The sequence below is a fragment of the Trifolium pratense genome, linkage group LG2 (assembly GCF_020283565.1).
Source record: "Trifolium pratense cultivar HEN17-A07 linkage group LG2, ARS_RC_1.1, whole genome shotgun sequence".
In the NCBI taxonomy this organism is placed as follows: Eukaryota; Viridiplantae; Streptophyta; class Magnoliopsida; order Fabales; family Fabaceae; genus Trifolium; species Trifolium pratense.
In genome coordinates, this window is record NC_060060.1 from 11,925,427 (window position 1) to 11,940,022 (window position 14,596).

General features: G+C 35.8%; 1 protein-coding gene across 1 annotated transcript; it reads right to left on the reverse strand.

The window, feature by feature from the left end:
• Positions 1-922: 922 nt before the first annotated feature.
• Positions 923-14,459, reverse strand: LOC123904182. The gene is made up of 8 exons (XM_045953872.1): positions 13,616-14,459; positions 13,082-13,523; positions 4,424-4,988; positions 4,156-4,378; positions 2,847-4,067; positions 2,538-2,756; positions 1,590-2,447; positions 923-1,500 (listed from the first exon to the last, which is right to left on the reverse strand). Exons 1-8 carry the CDS (start codon positions 14,457-14,459, stop codon positions 923-925), a joined length of 4,950 nt encoding a protein of 1,649 aa, XP_045809828.1.
• Between the last annotated feature and the right edge of the window lie 137 nt (positions 14,460-14,596).

Genomic DNA, 14,596 nt, shown 5'->3' on the forward strand with positions numbered 1-14,596 from the left:
ATTATTCATCATTGTGACACAGATAGTTACTAACTACCAATCTTATAAACCAAAAATAACCATACATCCCTATCTATTAATTGTAATTGAACAATTAGATAAAGTAGGAACCATAAGTTTTGAGAAATACCTTATGCGAGATGATCCCATTGATTTTGAAGAATTGAGAGTTGAAACACGCAATGAGTTTGACTTGAATCTTGGTTGTTCGTTTTCCATTGTTGGCAAGGAAGAAGATATCGATTGGAATGTGTTTGGATAGTAAAGTACAACTTTTAGGATATTTAGAAGTTTCTTATTCCTTAAAATTGGATAACACAAAATGTTTGTGGTCCTTATTTGTTGGGACCACCGAAAGATTGTTTGTTAACAATAATTGAACAAATTAGTGTTGGGCCATTGATATCAGTTGGACCTACTTATAAGCCCATATAAAGCTATATATAAGTTACAGTAATTGCTAAAAAGTAACCTCCCTTTCATATGTGTTTTCAACCATATGAGAAATTAATAGTTATCATTTTTGTTATTTGTATTTAGATGTTTAAGATATTAGCATTTGACATTAGGAAAAAGATAAACAATGGTGTAAAAATAAACCAATTATAAATTATATCATCATGAATTGATTGAAATTTGGAATGGACATATGATTAGAGGCATTGGTGTTACAAAACATAGATTGTAATGCATGAAAATATAGATTAAAATACAAATACAAACCAAGATATTGTTTCAAAAAAAATTACTACATGTAATTGATATATTCAATAAGTAATTGAATTCAGTTCTACATGAACACATTGAATGTTGTGTTTAAACCTGCAAAAAAAAAAGATGATTATATAATATGAAGCAACATTGAACATGAAATATAGGAAAGTAACATACCTGTTTTACAAAATGGCATACTTAGCTAAGTTCAAATATTATTGAACACTTCCTTGAAGACAACATTATTTGTAGTTTCTTTAGGATGTTTCTTTTCATCATGAATCAAAATCTTAATACCTTTTTTGCTTTTAACTCTTGAAACAGCTACATATATTTGACCATGTGAAAAAACATCTCTCGGCAAATAAACACCGACATTATCCAAAGACTGTCCTTGTGACTTGTTAATGGTCATGGCATATGATACCATCAATGGAAATTGCCTTCTGGTTAATTTGAAAGGCCATGGAGATTGTGATGGAGACATATCCAATCTTGGAATGTATACCTTATTTCCATGATGCTTGCCACCAATGATTTTTGCCTCGATGACATGGTCAGCTAATCTGGTCACAATCATTCTTGTACCATTGCATAAACCTTGAGTCTGATCAATATTCCTCATTAACATTATTGGTGATCCAACCTTGAGCTTAATACTGTGACTTGGAAGACCAGAAGTCCGAAGAGAGCTCAGAAACTCATGAGTAAACAGTTGTGTAATACGCTGATCATGAATTTCTGATCTGTCGATATCATTTGCACTCAAGTATTCCTTGTCTTCACCTGATCATGATTGATTCAAAATATAAAAGTATAATTGAGTCATTATTTGTTCATTACTTTAAAACAAATTTGGAAATGTTGGCATTTACCTGGCATAATGTTGAGCATGTAATCATTGATTGAATCAACTACTTCAATTGTAGATGCTAAGATTGCTCTATTGAGTAAATATTCATAATCCTTGTAATTCTGCAGGAAATTTGGATAAGTGCTATCAACAATTCCTTTGATGGGATCATCAAAGTTTGTAATCAAGAGATCATCTGGAATTTCAATTTGTGCAATTCCATCATTAGGCTCAGAAATTCTACCTTCTCCAACAGCTAAGAGCCAATTTGAAAAAGATTCAATTTCATCATTTTCCTCATTATTCGGGCCTTGTCGCAGTCTCATGTTCTTGGTTAGAGTCAGAACCTTGACATGATCCCAAATATAAGATGCATTGATTGAAGCATGGACAATATCAGATCTGCTTCCTCTTGGAATAACTGGAAGTATTTGTCTAAAATCACCCCCAAATACAACAACTTTACCACCAAAAATCTTGTTCTCCTCTCCATTTTTTGTCATAAGATCCTGTAGACAATGGTCTAAAGATTCAAAACAATACCTGTGAGCCATTGGAGCTTCATCCCAAATGATTAACTTTGTTTGTCTTAGCAATTCAGCAAGGTCACTATCATGGTCTATTTTGCAAGTTGAATTGTCTAAAGTTGGAATAGGAATTTTAAATTTGGAATGAGCAGTTTTTCCTCCAGGGAGTAGTAGTGATGCGATTCCACTTGTTGCGACAGTAAGTACAATCTCTTGTTTTGATCTCAATGCACTTGCAAGTGTTCTCCAAATGTATGTTTTCCCGGTTCCACCATAACCATGTAAAAAGAAAACTCCTCCATCTTGGTTGTTCACAGCAGTCATAATTGTTTTAAAATGACTCCTTTGCTCATCTAAATGATAATAATTAAAGTTAATGTAAATTAATATGTGAATAAGTAGGGAAATTTAATAAAAGTCTATTTGATAGGATTATACTAAACCTGTTAGTGAAGCGGATAATTCAGCGAATTCTTCTTTAAGTGATGGAACATCATAATTTCTCTCATCATATATAAGTTTATTCCCCAATTGTTGTAGCACATAACCTCTAGGATAGGGCATTGAACCAAATTCCCTTAATGATCTCCTGTTGCCTTGCAAATACTTCTCAATCTCCAAGAGACATAAATTTTCTATCTCATCATCAGTCAGTTGCAAGTCTTTGCAATGAAAAATATTTTTAAGTTGTTAGTGTATAATATATAGTGAATGTATTGATGACAAAATTATATTATAAGTATAATAGATACCTTGATTATGTGCAATGATCCTTTGTTGATATAGGATGCCATCTGAAAGCCACTGTATTGTTTTCTTGAATACAAAATATGGTCTATTCATACAACTACACACAAGTAGAATGACAAACAATTTTCTTAAAAAATAACCTGGTCCCCATCCATGAGCTTCTCTGATTGCACTGATGTATTCTTTGTCATCACCAAGAAATCCTTTGGCAAAGCAAGCATCTCTAAAGGTATTATATTGTATATCACCAACTTTTCGAATATCTTCGTAAGACATTGGTCCTTTGACAACCGTCAACATCATTCGCAAGTAAAACAATTCTCCTGTGGTTGGAGGAACCCAAATCAATCTCCCAATTTTGAAACCTTTTTTCCTTGGTGTCCAAGATTTCTTTTTTCTGTTGTATGTAAACTTTGTGACAAACTGACCATATGTCAGTTTTCTTGCAGCTGGATAGTCTTGATTTGCTTGTAACCATGATGTGAACATAGATTCCGTGACACTTGGTTTTTCCAAAATGTTTTCCATACGGTCATAATCAGTGAAATAAATAGTATTCTCTCCGACCAAATGGAAAAACATTCTCTCTACAGCTGGCTTTCTACCATGAATTTTGAATGAGAAAATTCTCCAACATGCCTCACATGGTGATATATATCTGCAATCAACATACTGTTTGATTTCATCAATTTGTGTCTCCTCGTTAGTAACATTGTTTTGTGATCGTACAACTGTAGCTGTGATTCGATCATAACCTTTGTGTATGTACTTGAACAAATACTTTATTGATGAAGATTGGTTACACCATTCCATATTTATATGAGCTTGATATTTGAGCAACAACCTTTTATTATATGGAACAACATATCCATTGTCCAAAGTAATACCATTTTTTTCCACTGTATGACTATTTGAACTTCTCCTGTAAACAGGATATCCATCTTGATCAACTATGGTTTTTTCAATGTATTTTTTTGGAAAGAATTTAGTACATCTTCCATTGACAGTGCATGGTGATTGTTTTCTGGATTGTCCACATGGACCATGGATCATATGTTTTTTGACCAGGTTGTAAAGTTCAATGTCAGTATCAGGGTTTGGTATCTCAGTAGAAATAATAGTGTCAATATCATCAGGTGAAGGATATTTGCTTGATGGATGTAAAAAAATCAATATATGAGCATGTGGCAGTCCTCTTTTTTGAAATTCAATTGTATACATATCTGTATAAGTTCATTACAGGTGACATATATAAGCATGATATGGAATAACATATGAATGAATAAATTGAATATTAAAAGAATAACTTACATGCTAAGACTTTGCCCAGAATGTGTCTTTTTGTTAAATCCTTCATAAGCTCATCAAATTTGATTTTAAAAACCTTTGAAACAATATCTGGCCGATCTTGAGGTTTCAAATTGTTTTTTGCCAACTCTCTTGTGATTTCTGGCCAGGTAGGATTACATGTGAAAGTTATAAAAATATCTGGAAATCCAACTGCAGATGAAATGGCCATACCATCAAAGTATAACTAATCCATGTATCTTTTACTTCCAACAAAAGTAGAAGGCAGAACAACTCTTGTTCCTCTTTTCTGGTTTGAACTATTAATAGCATTTGCAGGTCCTTCTTTCAATTTGTGGTACTTTCCAACTCTGAGTTTTGACTGATTTTTTCTCAACCAATTCAACCGTTCAGTTTCCATCATCGTATATCCATCCACCAAGAATTGTTGGAAAAGTCTTCTTGAACATAACAAAGTTTGTGCTTCTTTTTTCCGTGTTTGAATTCTAAAACAAAGCCAATCTTTGATAGTAAGACGATTCCTTTTGGTAATGTCAATTTGGTGTCTATATCTAAATTGAATACCTGACCTGAAGCCATCCTCACCATAAGGAAAAAGTAGTGGATATTGGTAAGCAAGATAAGCTGGATGAAACTCATTTATTCTTTGCAAACTACCACTTCTTTTATGCATGATTATATCTCTTTCTGCGGCAGAGTCAATATCTCCAACTATGAGAGCAGCTACTTCGGAAACAGTTGGTTTATTATAAATCCTACCATCTGTAGTCCTCTCATAAATTAATTTGAACATCAGGTCTTGGAAAAAATTATTCTGCAATGTATGTCTAGCCATTCTAAATGATTTTGCATGGACATTGTGTTCATCAAGCATAACCTTTAATTTTCGCACAATATTTTCATCAAGTTCTTTGTTGAAATCTGGCACGCAGTGAACACAATGCTGCACAAGATGCTATAGCACACGTTGCAGCAAGACAGTCGCAGAACACAGTAAATAAATAAAAAATTGCAGAATAATAAATAAGACAGGTAATTGTTAACCCAGTTCAGTGCAACGTCACCTACTCTGGGGGATACCAATCCAGGAATGAATCCACTATAATAGCTCTAGTTCAAAGCCCTCGACCAACACCCGGTACTTGACTTATCACCTAGACACTACCCGTGCAATCCTACCTAAGAACCTCTTAGATAATGAGACCCCGTCCCAAATTCCCTCTAACAACACATACCATGTTGCTGTCAATAATAATAATCAGGATGGAGACACTCTCCTAAAAACTAGACCACACTCTTGCTTAAAAGCTTATGAGTGAATCACACACACTAACTCCGTGCTTCAAAGCTTAGGAGTAGCTTACAATAAACAACACAAACACAGTCCTAAACTTGCATCAGATTGACACAAGAAAGGCTGACAAAAGCCACAAACTCTAAACCCTAAAAACTCACACTTTGTAAAGAACACGGTTTAGAATACATGAGTTGTAAAGGCTTGAGGCTTCACATATTTATAGTCTTCAATTGTCTTGATGTCCAAGTTAGGTCTTCAGACTTGTACAGCTGTGAGAATTGCGGCCAAACCTAGATTAAAATTGAAAATATGTTTTGTGTTGTACCAAACAAAAAAAATCGAACAAAAATATAATATAATTATATTTTTGTTTTTAATAACTTTCCTTAGGCCGACTTGGACAATTCTTGTGCAGTAAGTCTCGTCTTGCATATACACACGTGCTGGAATTAATATTTGAAGCAAATCTTGAACGAGATTGACAGAAAAAATTCTGCACTTAAAACAGAGCATCAGGATGCTGTACGAGGATGCTGCAGCATCTTTGTCCAGCATCTGGCAAAGTTGGCTTTTACAAAATGTAGCCAAACACAAAACCCAACAATCTCCCCCTTTGGCAAATTTTGGCTAAAACAACTTTGGCCCAGTGCATGGAGAGATACTGTCTAGACTTTCCTTCGAGTCAACATAAACACACAACTAGGAAAGAAAGTAGAACAATGCTAGGCTATTTAAACTTTCCTTCAAGTCAACATGAGCACACAACTAGGAAAGAAAGTAAAATTTCATCAGATGAAAAGGTAGCTAGCATGTAAGCATCAGAGGCATGCAACAGCGGAACATAACACATCTTAGCCTCAAAGTACAGATAGAGAGAAATAAACTCTCACATAGTGGATTCAAGATCGGAGAAATAAACTCCTTAAAATTTTAGCAACGCCACAGAGAATAGGAAAAATAAATTCCTATATAAGCATGCATATCATAAGTAGTAGAAAAATAAATTCTACCTACTCCCCCTCAATATATGCATAAACTTCACTCCCCCTCAACACATGCATATCACATAGAACAGACATGCTATACTAGATGCTATAGCATTATGCATCACATCATGCACAACATATTACTCCCCCTTTTTAGCCATAAATTCTGACAAATAAAGTCAGTATCACATAGTAGGAGCAAAATACATATTTCCACAGAGTTATCAGATCATAGAGAACATAGAGTGCAGAGAGAATCAGAGCATAAGAACTCATAAAGTGCATATACAAACCATCAGGGCATAGAAAACCTGGAGTATCGGACCCAAAGACATGGATTATGCATGTTACAATCCAGAGAGCATCAAAGGATATGCAAATAAAGCATAAGCAGGTCACATAGAAGGACTTGCGTCAGAGTCCTCCTCCTCTACCTCAGTATCACCACCAGAAATATCATTTAGAACACCAGGATTGACATTAAAAAAAAAAAAAAAAAAAACACCTTGAGGTCAACAATCATTTGCTTCCTAGGCAAAACATCAGTTGACTGATTGACAGATGATGCAGCACAGTCTGCAGCATGTGTACCCTCAAACAGTCTAAAATCAAAAGATAAATCACAACCTCTCTTACTAGAAACACCAGCCTCAGTACAAATGCCAGGATGTTGAGCTGGAATAAAATCACACATCAGTGTAGGGAAAACTATAGGCATTTTCACAGCACATGACTTACCATGCAGAACAGTTTTATCAAGAATATGGAAACCAAGGTCAAGAGGTGATCTGGTCCCTACAACATTTATAAACCGAGCCAAGCCTGTAGTCAGAGTATTGGAATGAGTAGTTGAAGCCGGTTGCAGTTTTCTGCTTTAATCAAATCAACAAGCTTTTAGCATTGTAAAAAATCTTCACTTAAATTCCTTTCCACATCAAGCCTTCTTTAACCTCCTAGTACTAGAAGCAGGAGTCCTCTCAGTAAGGTTGAGATTGTCCACATAAATAACATTTGAATCTTTCTCAGCAGATTCATCAACATTCAAAGGAACAGACATAGTTTTACCACTATCATCAACATAAGGGATCACATAGATATCATGAACAAAAACATTATCAGTAGTAGTTGCTTCAGAACCCTTTTCTTTGTCAGGAACAATAACATCATCTGGAGACTCGGGTATCAAGATGTTATCCAAATTTTCCCGTGCTGCAGATGTTGTAGCATCATGTGCAGCATCTTTCTCAGGAACACTCTTCTTGACATGTTCCAACACAGAGTCATCTTTGACCTCAAATGGAGCGCTAATATCATTACCAACAAATGTTAAACACAGCAGGGGAGAACACCACATAACTTTCTCTGACAAATACTTTCTCACCACAAGAAACATCCTTATCATCAATAAACACAAAATTCTTACCAAATCTTCAGATGTTTCAACATTACCTATAACAGCGTGCATTACTAAATAAATTGAAAAGAGAACTGCACGCCACACTAGCAATAATTGCTATAACTCTTCAGATAGGTAAATACCAAGTTTGCCTCGCAATTTTTCAAATTGAACCGCATCTAGAGCCTTAGTAAAAATGTCAGCGAACTGTTCTTTAGTGGCAATATGCCCAAGAGTCACAATACCTTCTTCAACTAGATCTCTGATAAAATGGTGCCTAATATCAATATGCTTCGTCCTACTATGTTGGATAGGATTCTTTGAAATATTGATTGCACTAAGGTTATCACAGTACAATGCCATAGCATCTTGTACCACATTGTACTCCAGCAACATTTGTTTCATCCATAATAGCTGGGAGCAGCTACTACCAACAGCTATGTACTCTGCTTCAGCTGTAGATAAGGACACACAGTTCTGTTTCTTGCTGAACCAAGATATTAGATTGTTGCCTAAAAAGAAACAAGCTCCTGAGGTGCCTTTTCTATCATCTGCACAACCTGCCCAATCAGCATCACAATACCCCTCTAGCATAGACTTGTTCTTGTAGACCCACTTGGTACCAATCACATTAGTAGTTTCTGGTCTAGGAACTAAGTCCCAAACTTCATTCTTCTTGAACTGATTTAGCTCTTCTTGCATAGCATTTATCCAAAACTCATCAGTGAGGGCTTCCATCACATTTTTGGGTTCAAACTTAGAAACAAAACAAGCATTAGGAACTAAGTCAAGTGTCCTTCTAGTAGTAATTCCATGATTAGGATTACCAATAATCAGATCTGTAGGATGATTCTTTTGAGTACGAATGGATGACCCTTTCTTTGAAGTAGCAAAGATTGGTTCAGGTGTAGTAATCTCTGTATCATTCTTGAATTCCTCAATAGTTTCAGAATCTATACTACCTGGGATAGATGCTGTAGCATCTTCTGTATCATCTTTCACAACTTCACTTGAAATATCATCTATTACTACATTTATAGATTCCATCATGGTTTTGGTTCTGTAGTTATATACTCTGTAGACTCTGCTATTTGTTGAGTATCCCAAGAATATTTCTTCATCACTTTTAGGGTCCATTTTGGTTCTTGGTTCTCTATCAGACAAGATGTAGCATTTACTACCAAACACATGGAAGTGCTTAACAGTAGGTTTCCTTTCTTTCCATAATTCGTACAGAGTAGTTATAGTTCCAGATCTCAGGGTGACACGATTATGGATATAACAGGCAGTATTCATAGCTTCTGCCCAAAAACCATGTGAAAGCTTCTTTGCATGTAACATTACCCTTGCAGACTCTTGTATAGTTCTATTTTTCCTTTCTACTACACCATTTTGTTGTGGTGTAATGGGAGATGAGAATTCATGTATGATGCCTTCAGAGGCACAGAAGTCAGAGAACCTGGAGTTTTCAAACTCCTTACCATGATCACTCCTGATCCTTAATACAACATTGTTTTTCTCTCTTTGGAGTAGAATACATAGATCTTTGAATACGTCAAAGGTCTCTGATTTCTTTCCAATAAAATTTATCCAGGTATATCTAGAGAAATCATTTACAACAACATAGGCATACCTTTTTCCTCCTAAGCTTTCAGTTTGCATAGGTTCCATCAAATCCATGTGTAGAAGCTCAAGAACTCTGGTAGTGGTAAGATGCTGCAGCTTTGGATGTGGCTTCTTGGTTTGTTTTCCAATTTGACATTCACCACAAATGCTTCCTTCTTCGATCTTGAGATTTGGCAAGCCCTTGATGGCTTCTTCAGGTATAGCTTTCTTCATGCTTCTTAGGTTGAGATGACCAAGTTTTTGGTGCCACAATTTTATTTCATCTTCTTTCGTGATTAAGCATGTCGACACATTTGCCTCTTCTTGGGGAACCCATAAGTAGCAGTTGTCTTTTGATCTGACGCCCCTCATCAAAATTTCACCCTCATCATTTGTAACCAAACATTCAGACTTGGTAAAGTTTACCTTCATCCCTTGGTCGCATAATTGACTGATGCTTATTAAATTTGCAGTCAATCCTTTTACTAACAACACATTGCTTAGTTTAGGCAAGCTATTACTGTTGAGCTCCCCTATACCAACAATTTCTCCTTTAGTACCATTACCACAAGTTACAAAACCAGTTGAGTAAGACTTTAAATCAACAAGAAATTTTCCAATTCCGGTCATGTGTCTTGAACAACCACTATCGAAATACCAGTCTTCCCTTGATGAAGCTCTAAGTGATGTGTGAGCAACCAGAGCAGTAATCTTCTTCTCAAGTTGAGTACCATCACTGGTCTTCACATTCTTACCTTTAGGTTTCCATTCTTGTTGAGTGGAGGCAGTTGTGGAAACTGGTTTAGGCTGATGATGCCTGTTAGGGTATCCAAACAATTTGTAACAAAAAGGTCTTATATGCCCTTTTCTACCACAGTAGTGACATATCCAAGAGTGATGTTTTCTTTTGTTCTTTGACAAGGGATGCTGCTTATGATGCTGTAGCATCTGTTGAGGCATCTTTTGCTTATGAGTTTCTTTTGGATGCATGTACGTGAGATCTGAGCTGTAACCTTTGTGTTTGTTGACATTCTCATAACTAAGCCCAATATGTTTAGGCTTTAGAACATTTTTCTCTAAGATTTCTTCTAGTTGACCATCAGCTTTATGAAGTTTATCAAGATGATCATCATCTTTATACAACATGTCAGAGAATTTTCTCAAACGCCAAATGTCAGCATTTAATTTTTCAATGACTTCCTTAGCTTCATCAAGATCAGAGGATAGATAATTTACCTTCTTCTGGAGCTCATCCATCTTTGATATATTTTCAAATTTTTCTGCCTTCAATTGATTGATGGTTACCTTTTGTTTCTCAATGACTCTGCATATTTCTCCACTCTTGAGGCAGAGTTCTTTGTAAGAATCAGCAAGTTCTTCGTAGGTTACCTCTCCATCACAAGATTCTGTATCAGATGTAATAGTACCTGTTAAGACTGAGATATGTTTGGCAGTCACAGATGCTGTATCATCTTCCGAGTCATCATCATCAGACCAACTGACAGTTAGTCCTTTCTTCGTTCTTTTCTGATATGTTGGACATTCAGGTCTGATGTGACCATATCCCTCGCATTCATGACATTGAATATTCTTGTTTAAGCTTGACTTTTCATCACTCTTAGGTTTTCCTTGATTCACAATGATGCGCATAGTGCCTGGAGCATCATTCTTAGAATTTGGTCTGGGTCTTTTGTCCATTTGTTTTAGAACTTTGTTGAACTGTTTTCCCAGCAACTCCATAGCTTCAGAGATACTTTCATTAGATTCTTCTTCATCCTCCAGTTCTTCTTCATTATTTTTAGATGAGAAGGCAATGCTCTTATTTTTCTTTTCACTTCTTCCATTTGCAACACTTTCATAAGTTTGGAGTGATCCAACCAGTTCATCCAGCTTCATCTGAGATATGTTTTTGGCTTCTTCCATAGCTGTGACTTTCATATCAAATTTCTTTGGAAGTGATCTAAGCATTTTTCTTACTAACTTTTCTTCGGGAATTTTCTCCCCCAAAGCATCAAATTGATTATCATAGTCTAGAATAGTCATATGAAAATCTTGAATTGTTTCCTCCTCCTTCATGCGTAAATTTTCAAACTGAGTAGTAAGAATCTGTAATTTAGACATTTTTACCTGAGGAGTACCTTCATGAACAGTTTCAAGAATCTTCCAAGCTTCCTTTGCTGAGACACATTTTTTGATCAGTTTGAAGATGTGTTTGTCTACCCCATTGTATAATGCATATAATGCTTTTGAGTTTCCCAAAGCAAGCTCATCCTCTTCTTTAGACCAGTCCTCCTCAGCTTTTAGTTCAAGTGTTGGCTTTCCATCCTTGTCCATGACCACAGGGGGGTCCCATCCTTTCAGAACAGCCTTCCAAGTTTTGCTATCCATAGATTTTAGGAAAGCAATCATGCGTGATTTCCAATAATCATAGTTGGAGACACCAACTAGAAGCGGTGGTCTGCTTACAAGTCCTCCTTCTTTTTCCATGTTGCCAGACATTCTCCCTGGAGCTCACCCTATAACCAGAAAGGGTGCCTGCTCTGATGCCAATTGAAATCTGGCACGCAGTGAACACAATGCTGCACAAGATGCTATAGCACACGTTGCAGCAAGACAGTCGCAGAACACAGTAAATAAATAAAAAATTGCAGAATAATAAATAAGACAGGTAATTGTTAACCCAGTTCAGTGCAACGTCACCTACTCTGGGGGATACCAATCCAGGAATGAATCCACTATAATAGCTCTAGTTCAAAGCCCTCGACCAACACCCGGTACTTGACTTATCACCTAGACACTACCCGTGCAATCCTACCTAAGAACCTCTTAGATAATGAGACCCCGTCCCAAATTCCCTCTAACAACACATACCATGTTGCTGTCAATAATAATAATCAGGATGGAGACACTCTCCTAAAAACTAGACCACACTCTTGCTTAAAAGCTTATGAGTGAATCACACACACTAACTCCGTGCTTCAAAGCTTAGGAGTAGCTTACAATAAACAACACAAACACAGTCCTAAACTTGCATCAGATTGACACAAGAAAGGCTGACAAAAGCCACAAACTCTAAACCCTAAAAACTCACACTTTGTAAAGAACACGGTTTAGAATACATGAGTTGTAAAGGCTTGAGGCTTCACATATTTATAGTCTTCAATTGTCTTGATGTCCAAGTTAGGTCTTCAGACTTGTACAGCTGTGAGAATTGCGGCCAAACCTAGATTAAAATTGAAAATATGTTTTGTGTTGTACCAAACAAAAAAAATCGAACAAAAATATAATATAATTATATTTTTGTTTTTAATAACTTTCCTTAGGCCGACTTGGACAATTCTTGTGCAGTAAGTCTCGTCTTGCATATACACACGTGCTGGAATTAATATTTGAAGCAAATCTTGAACGAGATTGACAGAAAAAATTCTGCACTTAAAACAGAGCATCAGGATGCTGTACGAGGATGCTGCAGCATCTTTGTCCAGCATCTGGCAAAGTTGGCTTTTACAAAATGTAGCCAAACACAAAACCCAACATTTGTTATCTCTGAAATAATAATAATTGAGGTGTATCAAAACTACAATTATGGAATACAGCATCATGATGATAACCAACATTGCATAATATACATGTTAATTTCAATACCTGAAATTGTTCATTCTGTTTTGAATTTCATTTTCAGTATCATAAATATATAGCTGTGCAAATTTAGGAGGTTGACCATGGACTGGCAACATGCTCCCAATTCGATGACAAACCTGTCCTTGAATTCTTAATGTTGGTGGACCTCTACCAATTCTCTTTTTGTCATCCAATTTCATTCCAGGAGATGTAAAAGCAAACATTGAATTATATATCCTTGTGTGTGTTTGGTAATTTTTGCTGTCTGCATTGTGGTAACTAAACAAAAGATGTTGAAGAAGTTCTGGTGGCTGGTCCAACAATGGCAGTTGAGCTTTACCTCCATGGCAACATTGTTGGAATTGAGGTGTAAGGGAATGTGTACATTTGTTTTTCCTTTCTTGATACCACATTAATGCACCACATTGTTGGCATTCCCAAATAGGATCACCTATATCAAAATACCCTGCAAACAAAAAGAAATGCAAGTAAGTAGTTTGTAATTTAAATTGTAACATTGTTGATGACAATAAATAAAGGAAGGAGCTAAAATTGAACCTTGTTGATCATCTTCCTCTAAATGTTGTTCATCATCAGATTCTGAATACTCATCACTGCTAGCCCTGTCTTCTGATCCAGACTCATCAGAAGAAGATTCAATGACATGATTATCAAAAAGTGAGGAATATTGAGAATTAGTTTTGGTTCCAAATTCAGTATTCCCTAAAGTTGTGTAATTTTGATTGAGTGTATCAGTGAACTTGTTGTAGAGATTAACTCCTCTAGTTTGATAATGAGTTTTTTTTGCAGGGGGTTCAATAATGTTGTTCAAATCAGAAGGTTGGGTAGCATTTGAAGTGCGTGTATGTGCTTTATCAGTTTGATTGATTTGAATTCCTGATGAACTTTCTCTGTGGATAGAGTTGGATCTTTGCTGAATTGGTTGTGTATCTTGTTGAGAGATTGGCATATGATTTTCAGCAAAACCATTTCGCCGCATTTGACCAAAAGCAGGATTTGGTTCATTTGAAGCAATTTTCCTAAGAGTAGCATTCCAGTTCCTTATAAAATTGGCTGATGCTGAAGGAAAAAAAATTTGTGTTGGACTTGTTTCATTTGGAACATTCAACATAGAATTTTGGGGAGTAGTTGTAGATGTATTTCCTTGTGTATGCTTATCAGTTGGTTTGCTAAGATTAACATTAGTCTCTCTGGTGTTGGTAATATTAGCAAGTGGAGTTAATGTTTCATTTGAAATTGATTGTGATATCTTAGAAGAACTGATGACAGGTTTTGCTTTCTTTGTGGACTGTTTCTTGTTATCTACAACAGCTTTTCTTTTTTGTCTTGCATTAGTTTGAAACTGCTTAAGGTTTTGAGGGTTGTTCTTCCTTTGATCCATATGATAACATTAAGTTGTTATAATTTTTCAATGTTTGTTTGGCTATTATACTCTAGTGTTAAGTAAGATGACAAACATTATAAAACTGAGTAATGTTTAAGTGTGATCCTCTTAACCAAAATTTGAAATTTCAAATT